The sequence below is a fragment of the Cydia splendana genome, chromosome 5, assembly GCF_910591565.1.
Source record: "Cydia splendana chromosome 5, ilCydSple1.2, whole genome shotgun sequence".
NCBI lineage: Eukaryota > Metazoa > Arthropoda > Insecta > Lepidoptera > Tortricidae > Cydia > Cydia splendana.
This window is the reverse complement of record NC_085964.1, coordinates 20,964,425-20,984,365: the sequence shown is the minus strand read 5'-3', so window position 1 is coordinate 20,984,365 and position 19,941 is coordinate 20,964,425. Positions and strand designations below refer to the sequence as shown.

Below are 19,941 nucleotides of genomic sequence, written 5' to 3'. Positions count from 1 at the left end.
ATCCCACATGGCGGTTATCTCGTGAGCCAAGTCTAACTACTATCTACTTACTGGAGTTGTCCTTTTCGGCTTTATTATTATTATATTATGACTAGCTGTGCCCGCGGCTCCGCCCGCGTGGAATTCGGTCTGTGTCAGTAAGCGGCTAATTTCATATCCTAATTTCTCTCCCTCTCCCCTGGAGGCGGAACTTGAAATAGGTAAAGTTGACAGATGGATATGCTAGAGGACTGTAGTCCAGATAAAATATTTTACAATTAGGTACCACTAAATAAAACTACACTCCAAAGTCAATAGTTTTTTCGCCCTTATTCAAATTTTACAGGTGATTTAAACGACAGAGTAGGTACCTAGTAGGTGTATATCCAGTGATCCAAAAGACTCGAGCCTTTGGAGCTCTTTTTTTAGGGCTCGCCTCATCTCTTGAAGCCTAAAAGGCTAAAAGCCTATTTAGCTATTTAGCCCCCAAGCCTAGTTCTATTTAAGAGCCTAGACTCTTGGGGCTAAGAACCTTATTAACCCCCTTAAAAAAAAGCCTATTTAGCTCTTTAGCCCTCGAGCCTAGTTCTATTTAAGATCCTAAACTCTTGGGGCTAACAACCTTATTAAGCCCCAAGAGTCTAGGCTCTTAAATAGAATTAGGCTCGGGGGCTAAAGAGCTAAATAGCCTTTTAGCCTTTTAGGCGTCAAGAGATGAGGCGAGCCCTAAAAAAAGAGCTATAAGGCTCAAGTCCTTTGGATCACTATGTATATCGGACGATACAGTAAGCCGTAAGGTAGACGCGCGCGAGCGAAAGCGAAGCGGCCTGCCTGTGGCTAGACCGCCACTCACCGTGGTCTTCTTCAGACTCCTGAGGAAGACACGTGCCCCTTGTAACCTCAATGCGTTGCGAGACTTTCGGGAATGATTCGATTGTTTTCGGGAATGCATGGTAATGCGTCCCAAATCATTTGACTCCGCAAACGACCAGTGCCGGATTAAGATATTTTGATGCCCTAAGCATTTCTAGACCATGGTGCCCCCTCTCCCTAGGGTCATCAAGATTACATTGATTTTTTTTTGGTAAATTGAGTGACGTTCATTGCCGCATTACAGCTGAGAATGGAAATTAATCACATCATTTTATCACGACAATTGACAGTGCCGCAGCAGTAACGTTGCAACAGAGTACCTAATGCTGCTGCAGTCGCCACCCGAATGTCACCTTTATCATATCTTAGAATGTCATTGAAAACGCGAGCGAAGTGAGCGCGAAAATTTTTCGATATAAAAACGCAATTTTATAGACAGTTGTACATTTTTACTTTTAGTATGGAAATCAGTCACATCATTTTATCACGAAAATTGACAGTGCTGCAGCAGTAACGTTGCAACAGAGTAATGCTGCTGCAGTCGCCATATGTTAGAAAGTGATTGAAAACGCGAGCGAAGCGAGCGCGAAAATTTTTCGATATAAAAACGCAATTTGATAGACAGTTGTACATTTTTACTTTTAGTATGGAAATCAGTCACATCATTTTATCACGAAAATTGACAGTGCTACAGCAGTAACGTTGCAACAGAGTAATGCTGCTGCAGTCGCCATAACTTAGAAAGTTATTGAAAACGCGAGCGAAGCGAGCGCGAACATTTTTCGATATATTATTAATTTATTAAATGAACATAATTAGTCAATTATTTTTGTTGATATCCGTGTCTTCTAAACTTAGAGTTAATTTGGCAAAATCTTTCCTCGGTGGCTTATTCATGTCACAACGTATTAAATTCAGCTCCATCTGTTAGTTTACCAGGGTACTCAATAGTGGTAGCACATATTTGAAAAAAGTTTGCCCCTCCTTCCTAAGTAGCGCCTTTCAACCTTTTAGGGGTTGAATTTTTATAGCCTATAACCTGGCCGGGGATTTTCTCGACAGATTAGTAAAGTTTTCATCAAAATCCGTTCAGCCGTTTTCACGTGATGCGCGTTCAAATAAACAGACAAACAGATAAACAGATAAACAGACAAACAGACAAAAATTCTAAAAACTTTTGGAACGTGTTCTGTTATCAATTCTAAGTATCCCCAGCCAACTTTTTTTCAAATATCTTCCATGTACAGACTTTCGACCGTCTTCAGCTTTATTATATGTATAGATAGATAGATAGACAGAGATTACCATTTCGTTCGTTACGGCGTAAACGATTGGCATCGTGGCTATAGACCGACCGCTTAAATGAGTCCTCGCCTGCGCCGTACGCCTGCCGCCCGCACCTTCCCCGCCACCCTTAGTCGTCCTACCCCGTCGCCCCAGTACCGCGCAGGCGAGGACTCATTTAAGCGGTCGGACTATAGGCCTTCAGATCGTATATACCTATTCCATAGCCAACTAATAGAGCGGTATGATCAGGCTCGTAGAGGCAGTCGAATTCACCGGGGTTGTAGATGCCTTTTGTGTATTCAAACAACTCGGAAGAATCAAAAGCTGTAACCAAATGCACAGTTAGATTAGTTAGGAGCGATCGAGTTCACATTACAAGCCAACGTTCCAAGTATATATTTAAATTAACACGACTCTTAAAGGTCAATTCGAACGTGCAGTATGAACCTGGCATCAAATGGTGACTGAAATCATAATGCTATCTCCTTTACCCTTGTTAAGACCAACCAAGAGTGAAAGAGATGGAATTATGACTGGCCACTTAGTTTTTCGGAAAGTATAGCGTTCACTATATAACAGATGGGCGATGTCGCTTGTCAACAGAGCGCTGGGGCGCGATATTTGTATTTCGATCGCTCGATTTTGTCACTGGAAAACGGCGAAATGCTAATTTTTGAAATGCGAGCGATATTAGAAATTTGGAATCCAGTGGTATTGACCACTTGTTTTCAAATCTATTAGTAAAATTTAATTGCCTAATATGTAGTTAACCTAATCATTGAAAGAAATACACGAAATCAAGTGGTCGAATTTCAAAAATCCACCTAAGGCCGATTTTTCGACGTAAGTTAAACCGAAGAAAGCTTGATATGTGTGACACACGACAGTTTAAATTCGATTTTTATTTATATTTGCATAATTTTTCAACCCCTACTTAAGGCTCCGTAACACAGGCGCGTTTTGCGGGCGGCGCGTGAGCGGGGCGCGCCGCTTTTACATCTAAAACGCTCACGCCGCGCTCACGCCCCGACCGGAAAACGCGCCTATGTGACGGCACCTTTAGACTTGCTGCCCGATTCGAATTTTAAGATACGTCAATTAATAGATCTAGAAACGATATGGATAAGATGTGTCAGTGTCAAAAGTGACCTTTTTGTTTGAAGAAATGTCACATTTGACACTGACATATCTAATCCATATCGTAACTTAGGTATATCTATTAACGATAGACCTATTAACTGACGTATCTTAAAGTTCGAATCGGGCCGCTAGACGCATCCTCTGCTTATCAATCCAATGATGGCAATGATACGTACCCACTGCCAAAGGTCCTGTTTTGTACAATAATTGCTTTAAGGTTTCTTCGTCTTTCGGGATAACAATTTGGAATGCGGTTATGTTAGTCACAGTTGAAACAGTTCGATTCGTGTGATTTGGACAATTATTCCGGTGTTCTCCGCCAGTATAAGGATATTCTTTTTCAGATGCTACACCCCATAGAGGTGCAATCATAAGATAATAACTGAAAATACGAATATAAAATTTATTTCAACCCCTAGTTGAATCGGAACCCTTTCTTAACCTTTAGGGCTACGAATTCCGGTAAGAAAAATATCACGAATGATCACGATGGGGGGAGTGGGGAGTCAAAAATAGGCCAAATATGATCACATAATTTCTGGACGACCCCTTATTCTTGTTCTTATCTAAATATATAAACGTGAAAGACCTGACTGACTGACTGACTGACTTAAATCAACGCACAGCCCAAACCGCTGGGACTAGAAAGTCCAAATTTGGCAACTAGATTCCTTATGAGGTCTAGGTGTCCACTAAGAAAGGATTTTTCAATATTCATCCCCTAAAGGAGTGAAATGGGGGTCCAAAGTTTGTATGGGGAAACAAGATAAGTTAGACTATTTTATTCCAAATTTCACAGGAGTATTCCTAAAGATAAATGAGTAAACACGTGTTTCAGGTTTTTTGAAAATTGAACCCCTAAGAGGGGGCAAAGTCCCCAATAGGGTTGATATCTCAAAAAATATCAATATGGGTATCGTTTTCATAGTATTTTGAGCCGCTAATAACAAAAATGGCATCAAAATTAAAATTAACGTAGCCGAAGTGAACAATCATCCCCCTGGTGGGGGTGCAATGGGGTTGAAATTTCAAAATATCAATATGGGTATCATTTCCATGGTTTTGTGGGACGCTAATTACAAAAAACCGGCCAAGTGCGAGTCGGACTCGCGTTCCAAGGGTTCCGTATATTACACAATTTTTAACAATCAGTGCCGGATTAAGATATTTTGATGCCCTAAGCATTTCTAGGTGCCCCCTCTCCCTAGGGTCATCAAGATTTTTCGATATAAAAACGCAATTTTAGTTTTAGTCCCAACCAGGCGCGAATCCAGGATTTCATACAGAGAAGGGATGGGACAGTTTTCTATCAGCCTAGCTTCGCATAGGGCTCGATATTTAAGGGTCTCAGCGAGGTTGTTTTCATGCATAAAATATGCAAGAAAGCAGAGAGCTTGAAATTGAATTGGCGAAGAGGCGAAAGAGGAAAGCTTGGATTTGGATCCACGCCCAAGTGTAATTAAGGCAGAAGATCAACTTTGCCGTAAGGCAGAAGGCCTCGCATAAGACCTAACGCCGAACCGCAAAAGAGTGGGTTGAAATCGAATCTATGCATGTAATCACGACTCTTCTACTGCTACCGATTGTTTCCCAAAGAATTACGCGCCATTATTTTTGCAAATTAGCTTTTGGACAGCTAAAAAAATCGTGTGTTAAAAACGATGTGTCTGTCCCTAATTTTAAAATTTGTTCACCTTTTTCAACCTGGCATTTTGGTGCCCTCCCTGAACGTGGTGCCGTAAGCACGTGCTTGTTTTGCTTATTGGTTACAAAGTCTTTATTAATTCAACCATTAAAGTCGACGAGTACAAAAAACTTTGAGCTAGCTCTCAATTTAACATATTTTTTTAAACACTATTTTTAATTTGACCTTACCATTACTCGTAAGTAGGTAAGACCGTTAAATATTTAAAATGATTATCTTATCAGAAAATTATCACCAATTACTCTAAGAAAACTACTACTCTAAGTAATCCGGCACTGTTAACAATGTATTTTTTATGTGAAACGTGAGTGAAATCTCTTTAAAAAATCCGTAGGGGTCGGATCAAAAACTGTAATTAAGTCCGACTCACGCTTGACTGTACATTTCTAATAGGTTTTCCTGTCATCTATAGATATAGACCTATTTTATGTATTTTTTTAAAAATTTAAGACTTAGTAGTTTCGGAGATAAGGGGGGGGGAATGGTAATTTTTTGCCTATTTTCTTGAATAACTTCTAAACTGTTTATTCGAAAATTATAAAAAAAATATATTTGAGATCCTTACAATAAGCTCTTTCATTTGATATGTAGCATGATATAGTTTGAAAAAATTTTTTTTTTCATTTTTTCATTTACCCCCCAAAAGTGGCCCCCATGTTTAAAATTCATTTGTTTACGTTACATGTCCGTATTTGGGTCACAAACTTACATATATGTACCAAATTTCAACTTGATTGGTCTAGTAGTTCCGGAGAAAATCGGCTGTGACAGACGGACAGACAGACAGACAGACAGACAGACAGACAGACAGACGCACGAGTGATCCTATAAGGGTTCCGTTTTTTCCTTTTGAGGTACGGAACCCTAAAAATACAAAAATGGGAGCAAAATTAAAATATAACGTAGCCGACGTGAACTATGGCCCCTGGTGGGGAATGCTAATTACGAAGATAGCATAGACGGTTGTAACATACACGCTTATTTACAGCCACACGTGATCCAGACTTTTGAGAATTCAATCCCTTAAAGTCAATTTTTTGGGCTACAAAATTATAAGATTACAAATACCTTCTAATAATTGAACAGTACACAAACATCGTTTTTAAAATAATTATCATCTTAAACGGTTTGTTTACATTCAAAATACCTAAAACCATTAAAGTACATAGTACATAGTATTAAAAAAACTCTCCTGCGCGTGCGAAGCCGCGGGCAAAAGCTAGTAACTTATAAATTTCATTCGATAGCATTCGAACACAACACTATGAGCCAACTATGAGTGACTATGTGTGTGTGAGAGTAAACTACGGTACCCCTAGTCTAAATTTTATTCGATGGCGTGACGTGATGTGCGCGTTTATTGTTCTATATTTGTATGGGACGATTTGGAAACTCAAAATCCCATACAAAATGATAACGCAGCCCAATGGGTAAAGAACCTAGACATTAATTTGTAAATAAAACTGTGGAACGACTCATAATGAATACCGTACGAATAAATAAATAAATACAAAATGACACTTATTGCATTCCATTTCTGACCGCAGCTGCACTACTAGTACTAGTAGGTACGAACACGTCAGTGTTATTGTCAATTTCCATAGTATAATGAATGGTAGTGCTGCTGTCGTTGGAAATGGACTGTCACCTTAACACTTTGTAGCGGTTAGCGAGCTAAGTCACGGACAAACAGAAAATGTAAACTTACACCATAACATCATCAGGCCAGCCTTCCATGCACTTGCTGGGTTGTAGCGTAGATGGAGGCATGCAATCTATTGCCATTTGCTCAGAAAGAGAGATCAGCTTCTTGTGCTTAATCGCGTACTGCCCCTCAATGTTTCCTGTGAAACCATTCATTTCAATTTTAATTTTTAACAACCAGAAACTGCGAAGAAGTCTGCGAAAAAAATAAAATAATTATAAGTTATCGTTGTTGCCGGATTGCTATCGCGATTAATTCTTTCGTTCATCAATGTTCTCGTATCATAATATAATGTAACATTTAGACGAAAGTGGAGGACCCGCGTGAAATCGCCTTTTTTAGAATTCCGTACCCAAAGGGTAAAACGGGACCCTATTACTAAGACTCCGCTGTCCGTCCGTCCGTCCGTCCGTCTGTCACCAGGCTGTATCTCACGATCCGTGATAGCTAGACAGTTGAAATTTTCACAGATGATGTATAGTCAGACCCACGGGCGTAGCCAGGTTTTAGTATCGGGGGGGTTCAAGAAAATAAAACGACTAAAAGTACATAAAATAACCCTTACACAGAAAAATATTAGAGACTAGCTGTGCCCACGGTTCCGCCCGCGTGGAATTCTGTCTGTGTCAGTAAGCGGCTAATTTCTAATCCTAATTTCTCTCCCTCTTCCCTGGAGGCGGAACTTGAAGTAAAGTTGACAGATGGATATGCTAGAGGACAGTAGACCAGATAAAATATTTAAGGTACCACTAAATAAAACTACACTCCAAAATCAATAGTTTTTTTCGCCCTTATTATAATTTTACACGTGATTTTAACGACAGAGTAGGTGTATATCGGACGATACAGTAAGGTATACGCACGCGAGCGAAAGTGAAGCGGCCTGCCTGGCTAGAGCGCCACTCACCGTGGTCTTCTTCAGACTCCTGAGGAAGAGCGCGTGCCGTTTGTAACCTCAATGCGTTGCGAGACTTTCGCGAATGATTCGATTTTTTTCGGGAAGGCATGGAAATGTGTATAAAATGCGAGTCCCAAATCGTTTGACTCCGCAAACGACCAGTGCCGGATTAAGATATTTTGATGCCCTAAGCATTTCTAGACCATGGTGCCCCCTCTCCCTAGGGTCATCAAGATTACATTGAATTTTTTTGGTAAATTGAGTGACGTTCATTGCCGCATTACAGCTAAGAATGGAAATCAGTCATATCATTTTATCACGAAAATTGACAGTGCCGTAGCAGTAACTTTGCAACAGAGTACCTAATGCTGCTGTATAGTCGCCATATTTTAGAATGTAATTGAAAACGCGAGCGGAGCGAGCGCGAAATTTTTTCGATATAAAAACGCAATTTGATAGACAGTTGTACATTTTTACTTTTTATTATGGAAATCAGTCACATAATTTTATCACGAAAATTGACAGTCCTGCAGCAGTAACGTAGCAACAGAGTAATGCTGCTGCAGTCGCCACCCGAAAGTCACCTTTGTCATATCTTAGAAAGTAATTGAAAATGCGAGCGAAGAGAGCGCGAACATTTTTCGATATAAAAAACGCAATTTGATAGACAGTTTTACATTTTTACTTTTAGTATGGAAATCAGACACATCATTTTATCACGAAAATTGACAGTGCTGGAGCAGTAACATTGCAACAGAATAATGCTGCAGCAGTCGCCACCCGAATGTCACCTTTATTATATCTTAGAAAGTAATTGATGCGATCCGATAATCGACGATGGCGGAGAAATCCAAAATCCAAACCACCGTATACTATAGGTAATAGTTAGTAATCAATGAAATATGCCGCACGCCTGTTCTTATTTTAATTCTATGAATGTTAATATTCTGAACTTTTCGGGGGGGGGGGGGTTGAACCCCCAAAACCACCCCCTGGCTACGCCCGTGGTCAGACCGTAAAAAGTCTGCAGCGATTTTGATAGCCCACGCAGTGCAAGTGTCATTTTAAACGTCAAACTTTTATGAAATTATGACGTATACATAACACTTACACTGAGTGGGCTATCAAATCCGCTGCAGACTTTGTTTGGTGCGACTATATTTCTGTTGCCGCTATAACAACAAATACTAAAAAGTATGGAACCCTCGGTGGGCGAGTCCGACTCGCACTTGTCCGGTTTTATATACTTACAAACGTAGTCCTCATTTTACTCCCTGGATATTAACATTATTTTATATTTTTTTGACACAATTGCTTGTATATCAACCACAGCTATGCCTTTTTCGAAATTTTTGATTAATATGAGTGCGTATGAAATCTGTTTTTCGCTCCTAATTTTTACAATAATCAAAAATCTAAAAATAGTCAAACGTAGGGGCATAGCTATGGTTGCTATAGTTAATGTAAATCAAATTATGCAAAAATATTTTTCATTATGTCAATACCCAGAAAGGAAAATGAGGACTACGTTTGTATGGAGATGCGGCCGTCCCCTTTCCTCTTTACTGATGTTATTTAAATTAACCGATATTTGATTTAATTATTGACAAGTTTAGTAATCTATGTATTATTTGGTTGCAATAATATATAGTGTACTCTGAAAACAAATAGCTTTTCATACAAGGAAATAATGATTACCAATGGCACTAAACACGTAGCTACTCTGGCAACGGCCCTGGTCTTTCACGTGCGTGACCGCGTCATGGTCGCGCCAGTCGAACTGGTCGGGCGCCGTGATCGCCTCAGCGGGATACTCCAGCCTAATAGAGCGACCATCACTCGCGGCATCAAAGCGCTTGAAACCCAGATATTGGCGTCTTTCTTCTGTAGTCAAATCTGTGAAACGGTTGATTCCGACTTCGTTTTGTGGATTTCTTGCTTTGCGTTCATTGATGCGCTTTAGATTTTGCTTAAAAATTTCAAGACGCTTCAAGTATTCTTCGGGATTGTATATTTTGTCGTGTTTCTGTACATATTCTTGGTACAGGTTGTGAGCATCGCCAATGTTGTAATATGGTTTAGGTGGCGACTGCGCAGAGGCGGCGGTGACCGCCAACAAAGAAATCAGGAGATACATAGTGTGCTGTGCGGTAAAACACTGCAGTAAAAACGATTGTCATTTCCTATATATATGGATATTCGCTTTGGCCTTAAGGCTAAGTTCTTTGGAATTAATGTTAGTTATTTTAGACCTAATGTGAAAAAAAACTGGCTAAGTGCGAGTCGGACTCGCGCACGAAGGGTTTCGTACCATTACACAAAAAACGGCAAAAAACCACGTTTGTTTTATGGGGCTCCCATAAAACAAACGTGGTTTTTTGCCGTTATATATTACATATTTATTTTTGATTTTGTTTTTAATATTTGTTGTTATAGCAGCAACAGAAATACATAATCTGTGAAAATTTCAATTGTCTAGCTATCACGGTTCATGAGATACAGCCTGATGACAGACAGACGGGCGGACAGACATAGTTAGCAAAAATATACCAGAAAGAGATGGTGTCAAAGAACAAAATGGTTTCGCTCAATGGAAGAACAGAAGCTTAAAGTGAATATGACTAGAAATATTTTTAAGTTAGTATTTCGTTATACATAATTCTATATTTAATAGCTTTTGGAGTGTTGGCATTCTTATGCACATTTCGTTATCACTAATTTATATGAATACTTATTATTTTTATGAAAGAATGTCACCTTGAATAATGATTTATTATTTTTAAGTTATTTTTGATTTATTACTTTTGTAGTTTTCACATCGTTCCGTGGTCGTTATCGATTGCCAACTATGTCATCAATGTATTTTTTTTATAACTAATAATGGAAGATTACCCAAGAAAACGCTTAGGAACCTTGAAGTAGCTACAAATACCTAAAAAAACCGACCAAGTGCGAGTCGGCCTCGCGTTCCAAGGGTTCCGTACATTAAGTCCGACTCACGCTCGACTGCACATTTCTTATAGGTTTTCCTGTCATCTACAGGTAAAGAACTATTTTGTATATATTTTTCAAAATTGTAGACCCAGTAGTTTCGGAGATAAAGGGGGAGGAATGGTAATTTTTTGGCTATTTTCTTAAATAACTTCTAAACTATTTGCTACAAAAAAATATATATTTGTGATTCTCAAAATGAGCTCTTTTATTTGTTATGGACCTAACACGATATAATATAAAAACAAAAGTCACTTCCGTCGTTGAGCTGTTCAAATCCAAGTATGTATTTATTTTATTTATAGGAAGAATCCACTAGGAAGTGGATTACTAAATCCTACCCTTACTATAGTTTCGCCATGTCGGTCCGTCTGTCCGTCCACGGCTTTGCTCCGTGGTCGTTAGTGCTAGAAAGCTGTTTTTTGTATATGATATTTATTTCTGTTTAATTTTGTGACTACCTACTTAAAAACACAAATCAAAAAATATTAAATAAAATTATTGGATCGGTCACTCTAAAGGTTGTTTACCTACAGAATAAAGACACTTCAAAGTTCAAACGTAGCCAAGATCAGCCACAAACACCGCTGTCTCTGCCGTTTCAATGATCGCATAAACCAGCATTGTCATCGGTTCCCGGTTTTATTACGTTTCGGAAACCCGCCGTCCCGCGGGAAATCCCGGGAAGCCCGCCAGTCCGGTTTATGTCTCGGGCCCGCCTAATGCGGTAGCTTAGAGTAATGAAATCAAAACAAATCATAATTTACAGTACTGTTTGATTTAGAATCCACAAATAGGAGTTGCTGAGGAGTTTCTGAGGTTTCCAATGGTTTTAGTGGTCTCGTTTTGAGAACACTCCCCTATCTACCACAGCCAGGATAGGAATCCTTGGCGTCAACAGTTTATAATTAGCGAATTTTCGCAAAATTTTAACAATTTCAAAAAAATGGAGATAGGCTGTATCAGGGACATAGCCGCTATGGGTGACGTGAAACGTGGTGTGGACAGCTAATGCGAAGGCCGAAGGCCGAGCTCCGCGTAGGGCCGAAGGCCCGAAGCGTCCAGGATGTCAGTGCTTTAGCACAGAACAATAGTAAAAGTGGGTGTGTAATGCTTAATATAATTATAAAAAAACTATCATACATTTGTTATAACGCCATTTTATATATTATTTTATGTTATAATGTAATTTTTATTATACGTTTCCCTTGTTATATTGTGATTTCATCTAAACTGTCATTGCTATAATGTCTATTGTAATATAATTTATAAATAGAATATAGACATATTTTATAATGACATTTGTTATATTATATTTTTGTATAACGTAATACTTCATACAATTTTATCAAGTATAAATACATATATTGTATAACATTAATTGTCATATTTCATTCAATAATAAGACAATAACGTAAAGTTTAACATATTTTTTATAAGTAGTACGCAGGCCTACTTCTTTTGCTAGCTATTTTATTTTAGGGAGGTCGCAGTTCTAACCTAACCTAACCATTTTTTTCACGGTTTTCGATTCTGCGGGGCTCGCAGTTCAAACCTAACCTAAACCACTTTTTTGATATAATATTTTATTCTACGGAGGGTCAAAGTTCTAACCTAACCTAACCCTCCTTTTGCTAGGTAGTTATTCGTTGGTGCGGAGTCGCAGTTCCAACCTAACCTAACCCATTTATGTCATGCAACTATTATGCCACACAAATAATTATGTGATGTCACTTGTTATAATAAATAATATGCTTTAGAGTATGTAATATTTATGGCAATGTATATTAAACCAAGTGTAAATATACCTTATGACCATTATACCAATTATAACATTATGTATACCGTTAATTAGGTATTACGGTAGTATGCCATTTATTACGTTATTCAAAATAACGATATAACAAACAATAATATATGAAAAGTAATTATAACAAATGTAATGCACCCAGTAAAAGTGTCTAAATGCGAAGGCCGAAGGCCGAGCTCCGCGTAGGGCCGAAGGCCCGGAGCGTCCAGAATGTCAGTGCTTTAGCACAGAGCAATAGTACAAGTGTCTAAATGCGAAGGCCGAAGGGCGAGCTCCGCGTAGGGCCGAAGGGTCGAAGCGTCCAGGACATCAGTGCCTTAGCGCAGAACAATAGTACAAGTGTCTAAATGCGAAGGCCGAAGGCCGAGCTCCGCGTAGGGCCGAAGGCCCGAAACGTCCAGCATTTAAGTATTTAAACACAGAACAAAAGTACAAGTGTCTAAATGCGAAGGCCGAAGTCCGAGCTCCGCGTAGGGCCGAAGGCCCGAAGCGTCCAGGCTGTCAGTGCTTAAACACAGAACAATAGTATAAGTGTCTAAATGCGAAGGCAGAAGGCCGAGATCCGCGTAGGGCCGAAGGCCCGAAGCGTCCAGGATTTAAGTGCTTAATCACAGAACAATAGTATAAGTATCCAAATGCGAAGGCCGAAGGCCGAGCTCCGCGTAGGGCCGAAGGCCCGAAGCGTCCACAATGTCAGTGCTTTAGCACAGAGCAATAGTACAAGTGTCTAAATGCGAAGGCCGAAGGCCGAGCTCCGCGTAGGGAAGCGTCCAGGATGTTAGTGCTTAAACACAGAATAATAGTACAAAGTGTTTAAATGCGAAGGCCGAAGGCCGAGCTCCGCGTAAGGCCGAAGGCCCGAAGGCTCCAAGACGTCAGTGCTTTAGCACAGAACAATAGCACAAGTGTCTAAATGCGAAGGCCGAAGGCCGAGCTCCGCGTAGGGCCGAAGGCCCGTTGTGTCCATGATGTCAGTGCTTTAGCACAGAGCAATAGTACAAGTGTTTAAATGCGAAGGCCGAAGGCCCGAAGCGGCGATGTTAGTGCTTAAACACATAATAATAGTATAAGTGTCTAAATGCGAAGGCCGAAGGCCGAGCTCCGCGTAGGGCCGAAGGCCCGAAGCTTCCAGAATTCAGTTCTTTAGCACAGAGGGCAATAGTACAAGTTTCTAAATGCGAAGGCCGAAGGCCGAGCTCCGCGTAGGGCCGAAGGCCCGAAGCGTCCAGGATGTTAGTGCTTAAACACAGAACAATAGTACAAGTATCTAAATGCGAAGGCCGAAGGCCCGTGGCGTCCAGGATGTTAGTGCTTAAACACAGAACAATAGTATAAGTGTCTAAGTGCGAGGGCCGAAGGCCGAGCTCCGCGTAGGGCCGTAGGCCCGAAGCGTCCAGGCTGTCAGTTCTGTGTTTAACCACTGACATCCTGGACGCTTCGGGCCTTCGGCCCTACGCGGAGCTCGGCCTTCGGCCTTCGCATTTAGACACTTGTACTATTGACCTGTGTTTGGAACTGACCTCCTGGATGCTTCGGGCCTTCGGCCCTACGCGACTTCAGCCTTTGGATCATGCGATTTAGACACTTGTACTTTAAAATACTTGGAAAAGTTACGGGAGGCGCGCGTCTGTCGGACGCTTCGGACCTTCGAATCGGTCCTACGCAGAGCTCAGCCTTCGGCCTTCGCATTTACTGAGACTCTTGTACTATTGCTTTGTGTTTCCATACCGAAGTGTCGCGCATCTCGCGAATGCTTGATGTATTATAATTATTTTGAGTAATATCTTAAATTTTATGTGTAAAGATTATTTGGGGTCATAATGATTCACTGTATCTAAATGAACTTGAATACAGCATTTAATGGGTAATTTTAAAACAATTAATTACAGCGTCACACCTTAATTATATGATCATTTCATTTTGGAATAATGAATGTAACGATTAGGTACTATTTTTTTGTAATTAACACCCCTAAATTACGAGAATAGATATTTTATACGGGTAATACACGTTTTATAGCAAACTCATTCGTGTCTTTCCTGTAGCCATCGCAAATATAAGGGAATTTAAAAGCAATTTCTTACGCAGCACCTTTACATGCGGAAATATTTTTTTCAGTAATTGAGACTCAAATGAGAAAAACGGGATATATATGTACAATAGTCGTGACCTTTTATAGTATTGTCCACAGAAGTGACCTTTTCTAAAATATGTTTTTCCCATAGGTACATCAGAAAGTACCCAACTAAGATAGTAATTAGCAATAGGAACTCGAGATTGTAAAGCAGCCGTCATACATTCTATGTGTTCTATCAAACTAACTCGCGCCGCCGCGCCGCCATAGATTCTAATGCATTATTTGAGGAGATTAGCATGTTTTACTAGGGTAAAAGTGGTACGTAAAGAACCGTTTTTGCTTTATCTTATTACTTCAGGTATTTTGCGTCAGTTTTGTGCCCTTTTTTTCGCACACGGTGGCCTCAAACAAGAGCAGTGATAAAAATTCTGTAAAAACTGTCACATTTTTATTTTTTAGAAGCTTATTATAATTCCGCGTGCTTTATTTTACTCATATTTCATTAAAGTAAAATAAGATCTATCAAATGACACCAATTTTACCGAAATCGGTTAATGGGCTGATGAGTCATTACTAAATGAACACTGAAAATAGGGGTCATTTTAGCTCCGAATGCGCCGTTTCTAGCGTAGAATCGGCGCCATTTATGTCAGCGGCACATGTAATTCCGAGTAATGGCTACTTTCCTCTATACACTGATGTCAAAATTATAGATATAGGTATTATAGTTATGGAGATATAAGCCTCCGCGCCATAACACTTTTCGTTACACTTGGGTTTTGGTCCGGCACCTCTAAGTACTACGGGTTTTTAAAGACGTTCACCTAACGTTTCACGTCAAAATCTCTATATATTTAACTTTTTATTCGGCACTTTTAAATGTTAGGTAAATAACTTTTAGAGCTCTTTGTAATGTTTTCTTAAACTACCTACTGAATTTCACCTATTAGAGAATTAAAATATTATGAAACGTTTTATCCCAAAGATATAGGTAGGTAAGTCATTGACAAAGTCAGCTAGACTATGGGCCCGATTCGAATTTTGAAATAGACATCTATTAGTTATCTTTTAGACATCACCAAGATACGATAACGATATGTTTAAGATCTAACCTGTCAAATTTGACATTTGCTCGATTCTGGAGATACTCTTGAACGATTTCCACAGGATATGACTTAGAGATCCAATTCACATTTAATAGATATCTTACTCTATCTAACGTAAAAGTGACATTGGTTGTTTTGCCGAATTGCGCTGCAAAAGAGAACTAGTTGATATCTAAACTATAACGTATCTAGAATGGATCTAGTACGTACTCTTGTGAATATCTTGAAGTTCAAATACGGCAGTATAAGTAGTATTTTACTAGTATTTTCAAACCAAATACTAAAGAATATATCTACCAAGTCCTAGCGGCTCCAAAACTACTAAGTTCGGAAGCGCTTCACACACACGCCTGGTGAGAAGTAGGTTGCAAGACTTGCAAGTAACCTGCCTCAAGGCTGCCTCCAACTTGCGGCAGGCGTGGCTCACTCCGCGATTTCGTCGCTTTGCTACAGGTAGCTAAAAGTACATCCGTTCCACCCCAATTTTGGGGAAAGCCATCATAAGCCGCGCGTGGCGCTGTCGCCACCTAGCGGCCATATCTGTGCTGATCGTAACAGACGCGTTTTGTTAGAGAGTAAGTGTTCTGTACCTAGTACTATTATTTACTAGCTGTGCCCGCGGCTCCGCCCGCGTGTAATTCGGTCTGTGTCAGTAAGCGGCTAATTTCTAATCCTAATTTCTCTCCCTCTCCCCTGGAGGCGGAACTTGAAGTAAAGTTGACATATGGATATGCTCTAGCATACAGTCCTCTAGGACTGAAGTCCAGATAAAATATTTTACAATTAGGTAGCACTAAATAAAACTCCAAAATCAATAGTTTTATTCGCCCTTATTCAAATTGTACACGTGATTTAAACTTAGAGAATATAACCAAACGGAGTGGTCATTAACAGGCGTTCCCCTCTGTCGAAAATAGGCGGCCAATGGTCAACCGAAGTTTATCAGACATGGCTATGTTTACGTTACGTAGGTACACATTTGATGTGCCCCTCCCCCGCAAAAAACGCCAGACTATTTTGTACCGAAAATTATAGACGGCGTCTCCGTTGGTTATATTCTCTAAGGATTTAAACGACAGAGTAGTAGGTGAATATCGGACGATACAGTAAGGTATACGCGCGCGAGCGAAAGCGAAGCGGCCTGCCTGGCTAGAGCGCCACTTACCGTGGTCTTCTTCAGACTCCTGAGGAAGACCCCGTGCCCCTTGTAACCTCAATGCGTTGCGAAACTTTCGCGAATGATTCGATTTTTTTCGGGAAGGCATGGTAATGCGTATAAAATGCGAGTCCCAAATCGTTTGACTCCGCAAACGACCAGTCGGCCGGATTAAGATATTTTGATGCCCTATGTATTTCTAGACCATGGTGCCCCCTCTCCCTAGGGTCACAGATTACATTGAATTTTTTTGATAAATTGAGTGACGTTTATTGCTGCATTTCAGCTGAGAATGGAAATCAGTCACATCATTTTATCACGAAAATTGACAGTGCCGCAGCAGTAACGTTGCAACAGAGTACCTAATGCTGCTGCAGGCGCCACCCAAATGTCACCTTTATCATAAACACCTTAGAATGTTATTGAAAACGCGAGCAAAGCGAACGCGAAAATTTTTGGATATAAAAACGCAATTTGATAGACAGTTGTACATTTTTACTTTTAGTACTGAAATTAGTCGCATCATTTTATCACGAAAATTGACAGTGCTGCAGCAGTAACGTTGCAAAAGAGTAATGCTGCTGCAGTCCCCACCCGAATGTCACCTTTATCATATCTTAGAAAGTTATTGAAAACGCGAGCGAAGCGAGCGCGAAAATTTTTCGATATAAAAAAACGCAATTTGATAGACAGTTGTACATTTTTACTTTTAGTGTGGAAATCAGTCACATCATTTTATCACGAAAATTGACAGTGAGTGCTGCAGCAGTAACGTTGCAACAGAGTACCTAATGCTGCTGCAGGCGCCACCCGAATGTCACCTTTATCATATACATCTTAGAATGTTATTGAAAAATTTTCGATAATTTTTGGTGCCCCCTAGACATGGTGCCCTAATCCGGCACTGCAAATGACAGAGGTCAATGTTTTTTTTTTCAAAGTACCCACCTTCGTGGCCATTATTAAGTGCTTAAGGAGGCGATACGTATGAATATGGATTTGATATGGATGCGATATAATTACGATTGGGTTATAATTCATGACGGAGAAAATAAATAATTTTATGCAATTATACGCGTGTTGATATGTGTGTTTATTTTACCACTACTTAACTATGTAAATCCATTTTTAGTTTTCTTGGTTACTTAATGTTTACTCAGCTCCCCAAAAGATGGCACTGTGCAATGAGGGCCAATTAATTTACTGTCGTTTAATTTTGTTGTATTATTAAATCAACACAATTATTCAATTAAATTTGTTGATATCCGTACGATTGATTAAAATTTTAGAAGAGGGGTCTTCTAAACTTAGAGTTAATTTGGCAAAATCCTTCCTCGGTGGCTTATTTATGTCACATCGTATTAAATTCAGCGCCATCTGTTAGTTTACCAGGGTACTCTATAGTGTTAGCACATATTTGAAAAAAGTTTGCCCCTTCTTCCTAAGTAGCGCCATACGATTCAGGGGCAAACTTAAGTCAATCGAGTGTTGTGGTTACCCCCCCCTTTTAGGGGTTGCATTTTTTATAGCCTATAACCTGGCCGGGGATTTTCTCGACAGATTAGTAAAGTTTTCATCAAAATCCGTTCAGCCGTTTTCACGTGATGCGCGTTCAAATAAACAGACAAACAGATAAACAGACAAACAGACAAAAATTCTAAAAACTTTTGGAACGTGTTCTGTTATCGATTCTAAGTATCCCCAGCCAACTTTTTTTCAAATATCTTCCATGTACAGACTTTCGACCCTCTTCAGCTTTATTATATGTATAGATAGATAGATTCTGTGCTTGCGGTGCGCGCCATTTGTCAAACTATTAAACAGGCATATGCACAAGACTGACGTGCATATTTAAAATGGCGTATAAGCAAAGTTTAACCATGTCACACCATGTGTATTTGATTTTTGATATACCTAGTGCGAGTTACACATATGACATGGACGGAAGGCAGAATAACTCGACTTACATCCTTGATTTTAATTCCATAAATTAGAGCAAAAGTTGCAGTAATAGTAGCAAAATATTAGAACAGTCAGCAGCAGTTAAGTCGGCGAGGTGTTCTAAATGATCTTGACGCGACTTTATTGTTAAGAGAATAAGAGCGTGTCAAGGAGTACTATTATTTATTCTGTGATCAAGGTAATTTTGAACACCTCGCCCGCTTAGCAACTTCTGCTGCTGACTGTACTATTGAATTCCTTAATAAGACTAAACTACGTTGTTCTCCGTATGCATGATCCTACTTAATTAATTAAATACAACTAGATAAGCACAATTTCATACCTATATCGCGACAATAGTTCGGCCACGCACGAAATCATCAAAAAACTTTCGAATAACTCCAGAATCCTTTCTAAATCTAGGCCGCTTATCACCAGGCGGGCTGTACCCTTGTATGCCAGTGTCAGGTTGTTAGGTTCAATGGGGGAAGGATAAAGAAAGATAAATGCAACATTTTTAATCAGTATTGTATGAATACAGAAACAAAAACTTTAGATGCGCGTTGTAATGTTTGAATGTCTATAGCAGACGTCACACCGTATGCGTGGAGTGCGGTGTGATGTACGGTTTTTTATTTTGAACCACAGTGGTGGTAGCAGTGTAACGTACGCCTATGCCACACGCTCCCACACCTCGTAGAATGCGGAAGTAGCCATGTTCTCCCCAATAAGGGCCAAAGGAGTTCTTGACAAGCCAATACTTGGTACCGTTTTCTGTAAAAATTAATAAGACTTTAATATCTAAAGACTTTAATATCTAGAAAGTGATTTACACTATTTTCACATTATTCTCCACCATAACCGCATCAAATCACAATACCTAAGCTAGTGCTTAGGTATTGTGATTCGTCATGCCACAAGAGAATTTCGGGCCAACTATATACCGTTTGTATCCATGATCACACCATCGGTTAATTATTATACCATAATATTACAACATCACTATGGTCACGTAGGTATGTTTAATTGACGTATCGAAAACAGGGACATTTAACTTGCAAGATGGAGAGAGAAATTCAAACGGACGAGCGTAACAAGCTAGCAAGGCTGGCAAACCCATTGCGCTCCGAGTTAAATATGTATAATGCTTTTCTCAAAAAATGAGTATACGAGTTTTCACATTGTCCGATCCGATAGCGGATGTAGGATGCTACATCCACGTAGTCAGGCCGTAGGGGGGGCCCGGGCGTCGTCTTTAGCGGTCACGCAAACT

The 19,941-nt window shown here is 39.8% G+C and overlaps 1 protein-coding gene across 1 annotated transcript in view; it reads right to left on the bottom strand.

Annotated features, from left to right (window-relative positions):
• LOC134790397 (uncharacterized) overlaps positions 1 to 19,941 on the bottom strand; it is a 30,222-nt gene that overhangs the window by 1,232 nt on the left and 9,049 nt on the right. Inside the window, exons 5-9 of the mRNA XM_063761165.1 lie at positions 19,267 to 19,442; positions 9,286 to 9,730; positions 6,693 to 6,828; positions 3,456 to 3,661; positions 2,353 to 2,463 (exon numbers count right to left, since the gene is read on the bottom strand). Of these exons, the coding sequence (XP_063617235.1) occupies positions 2,353 to 2,463; positions 3,456 to 3,661; positions 6,693 to 6,828; positions 9,286 to 9,730; positions 19,267 to 19,442 (1,074 nt within the window). The remainder of the gene's footprint in view (positions 1 to 2,352; positions 2,464 to 3,455; positions 3,662 to 6,692; positions 6,829 to 9,285; positions 9,731 to 19,266; positions 19,443 to 19,941) is intronic.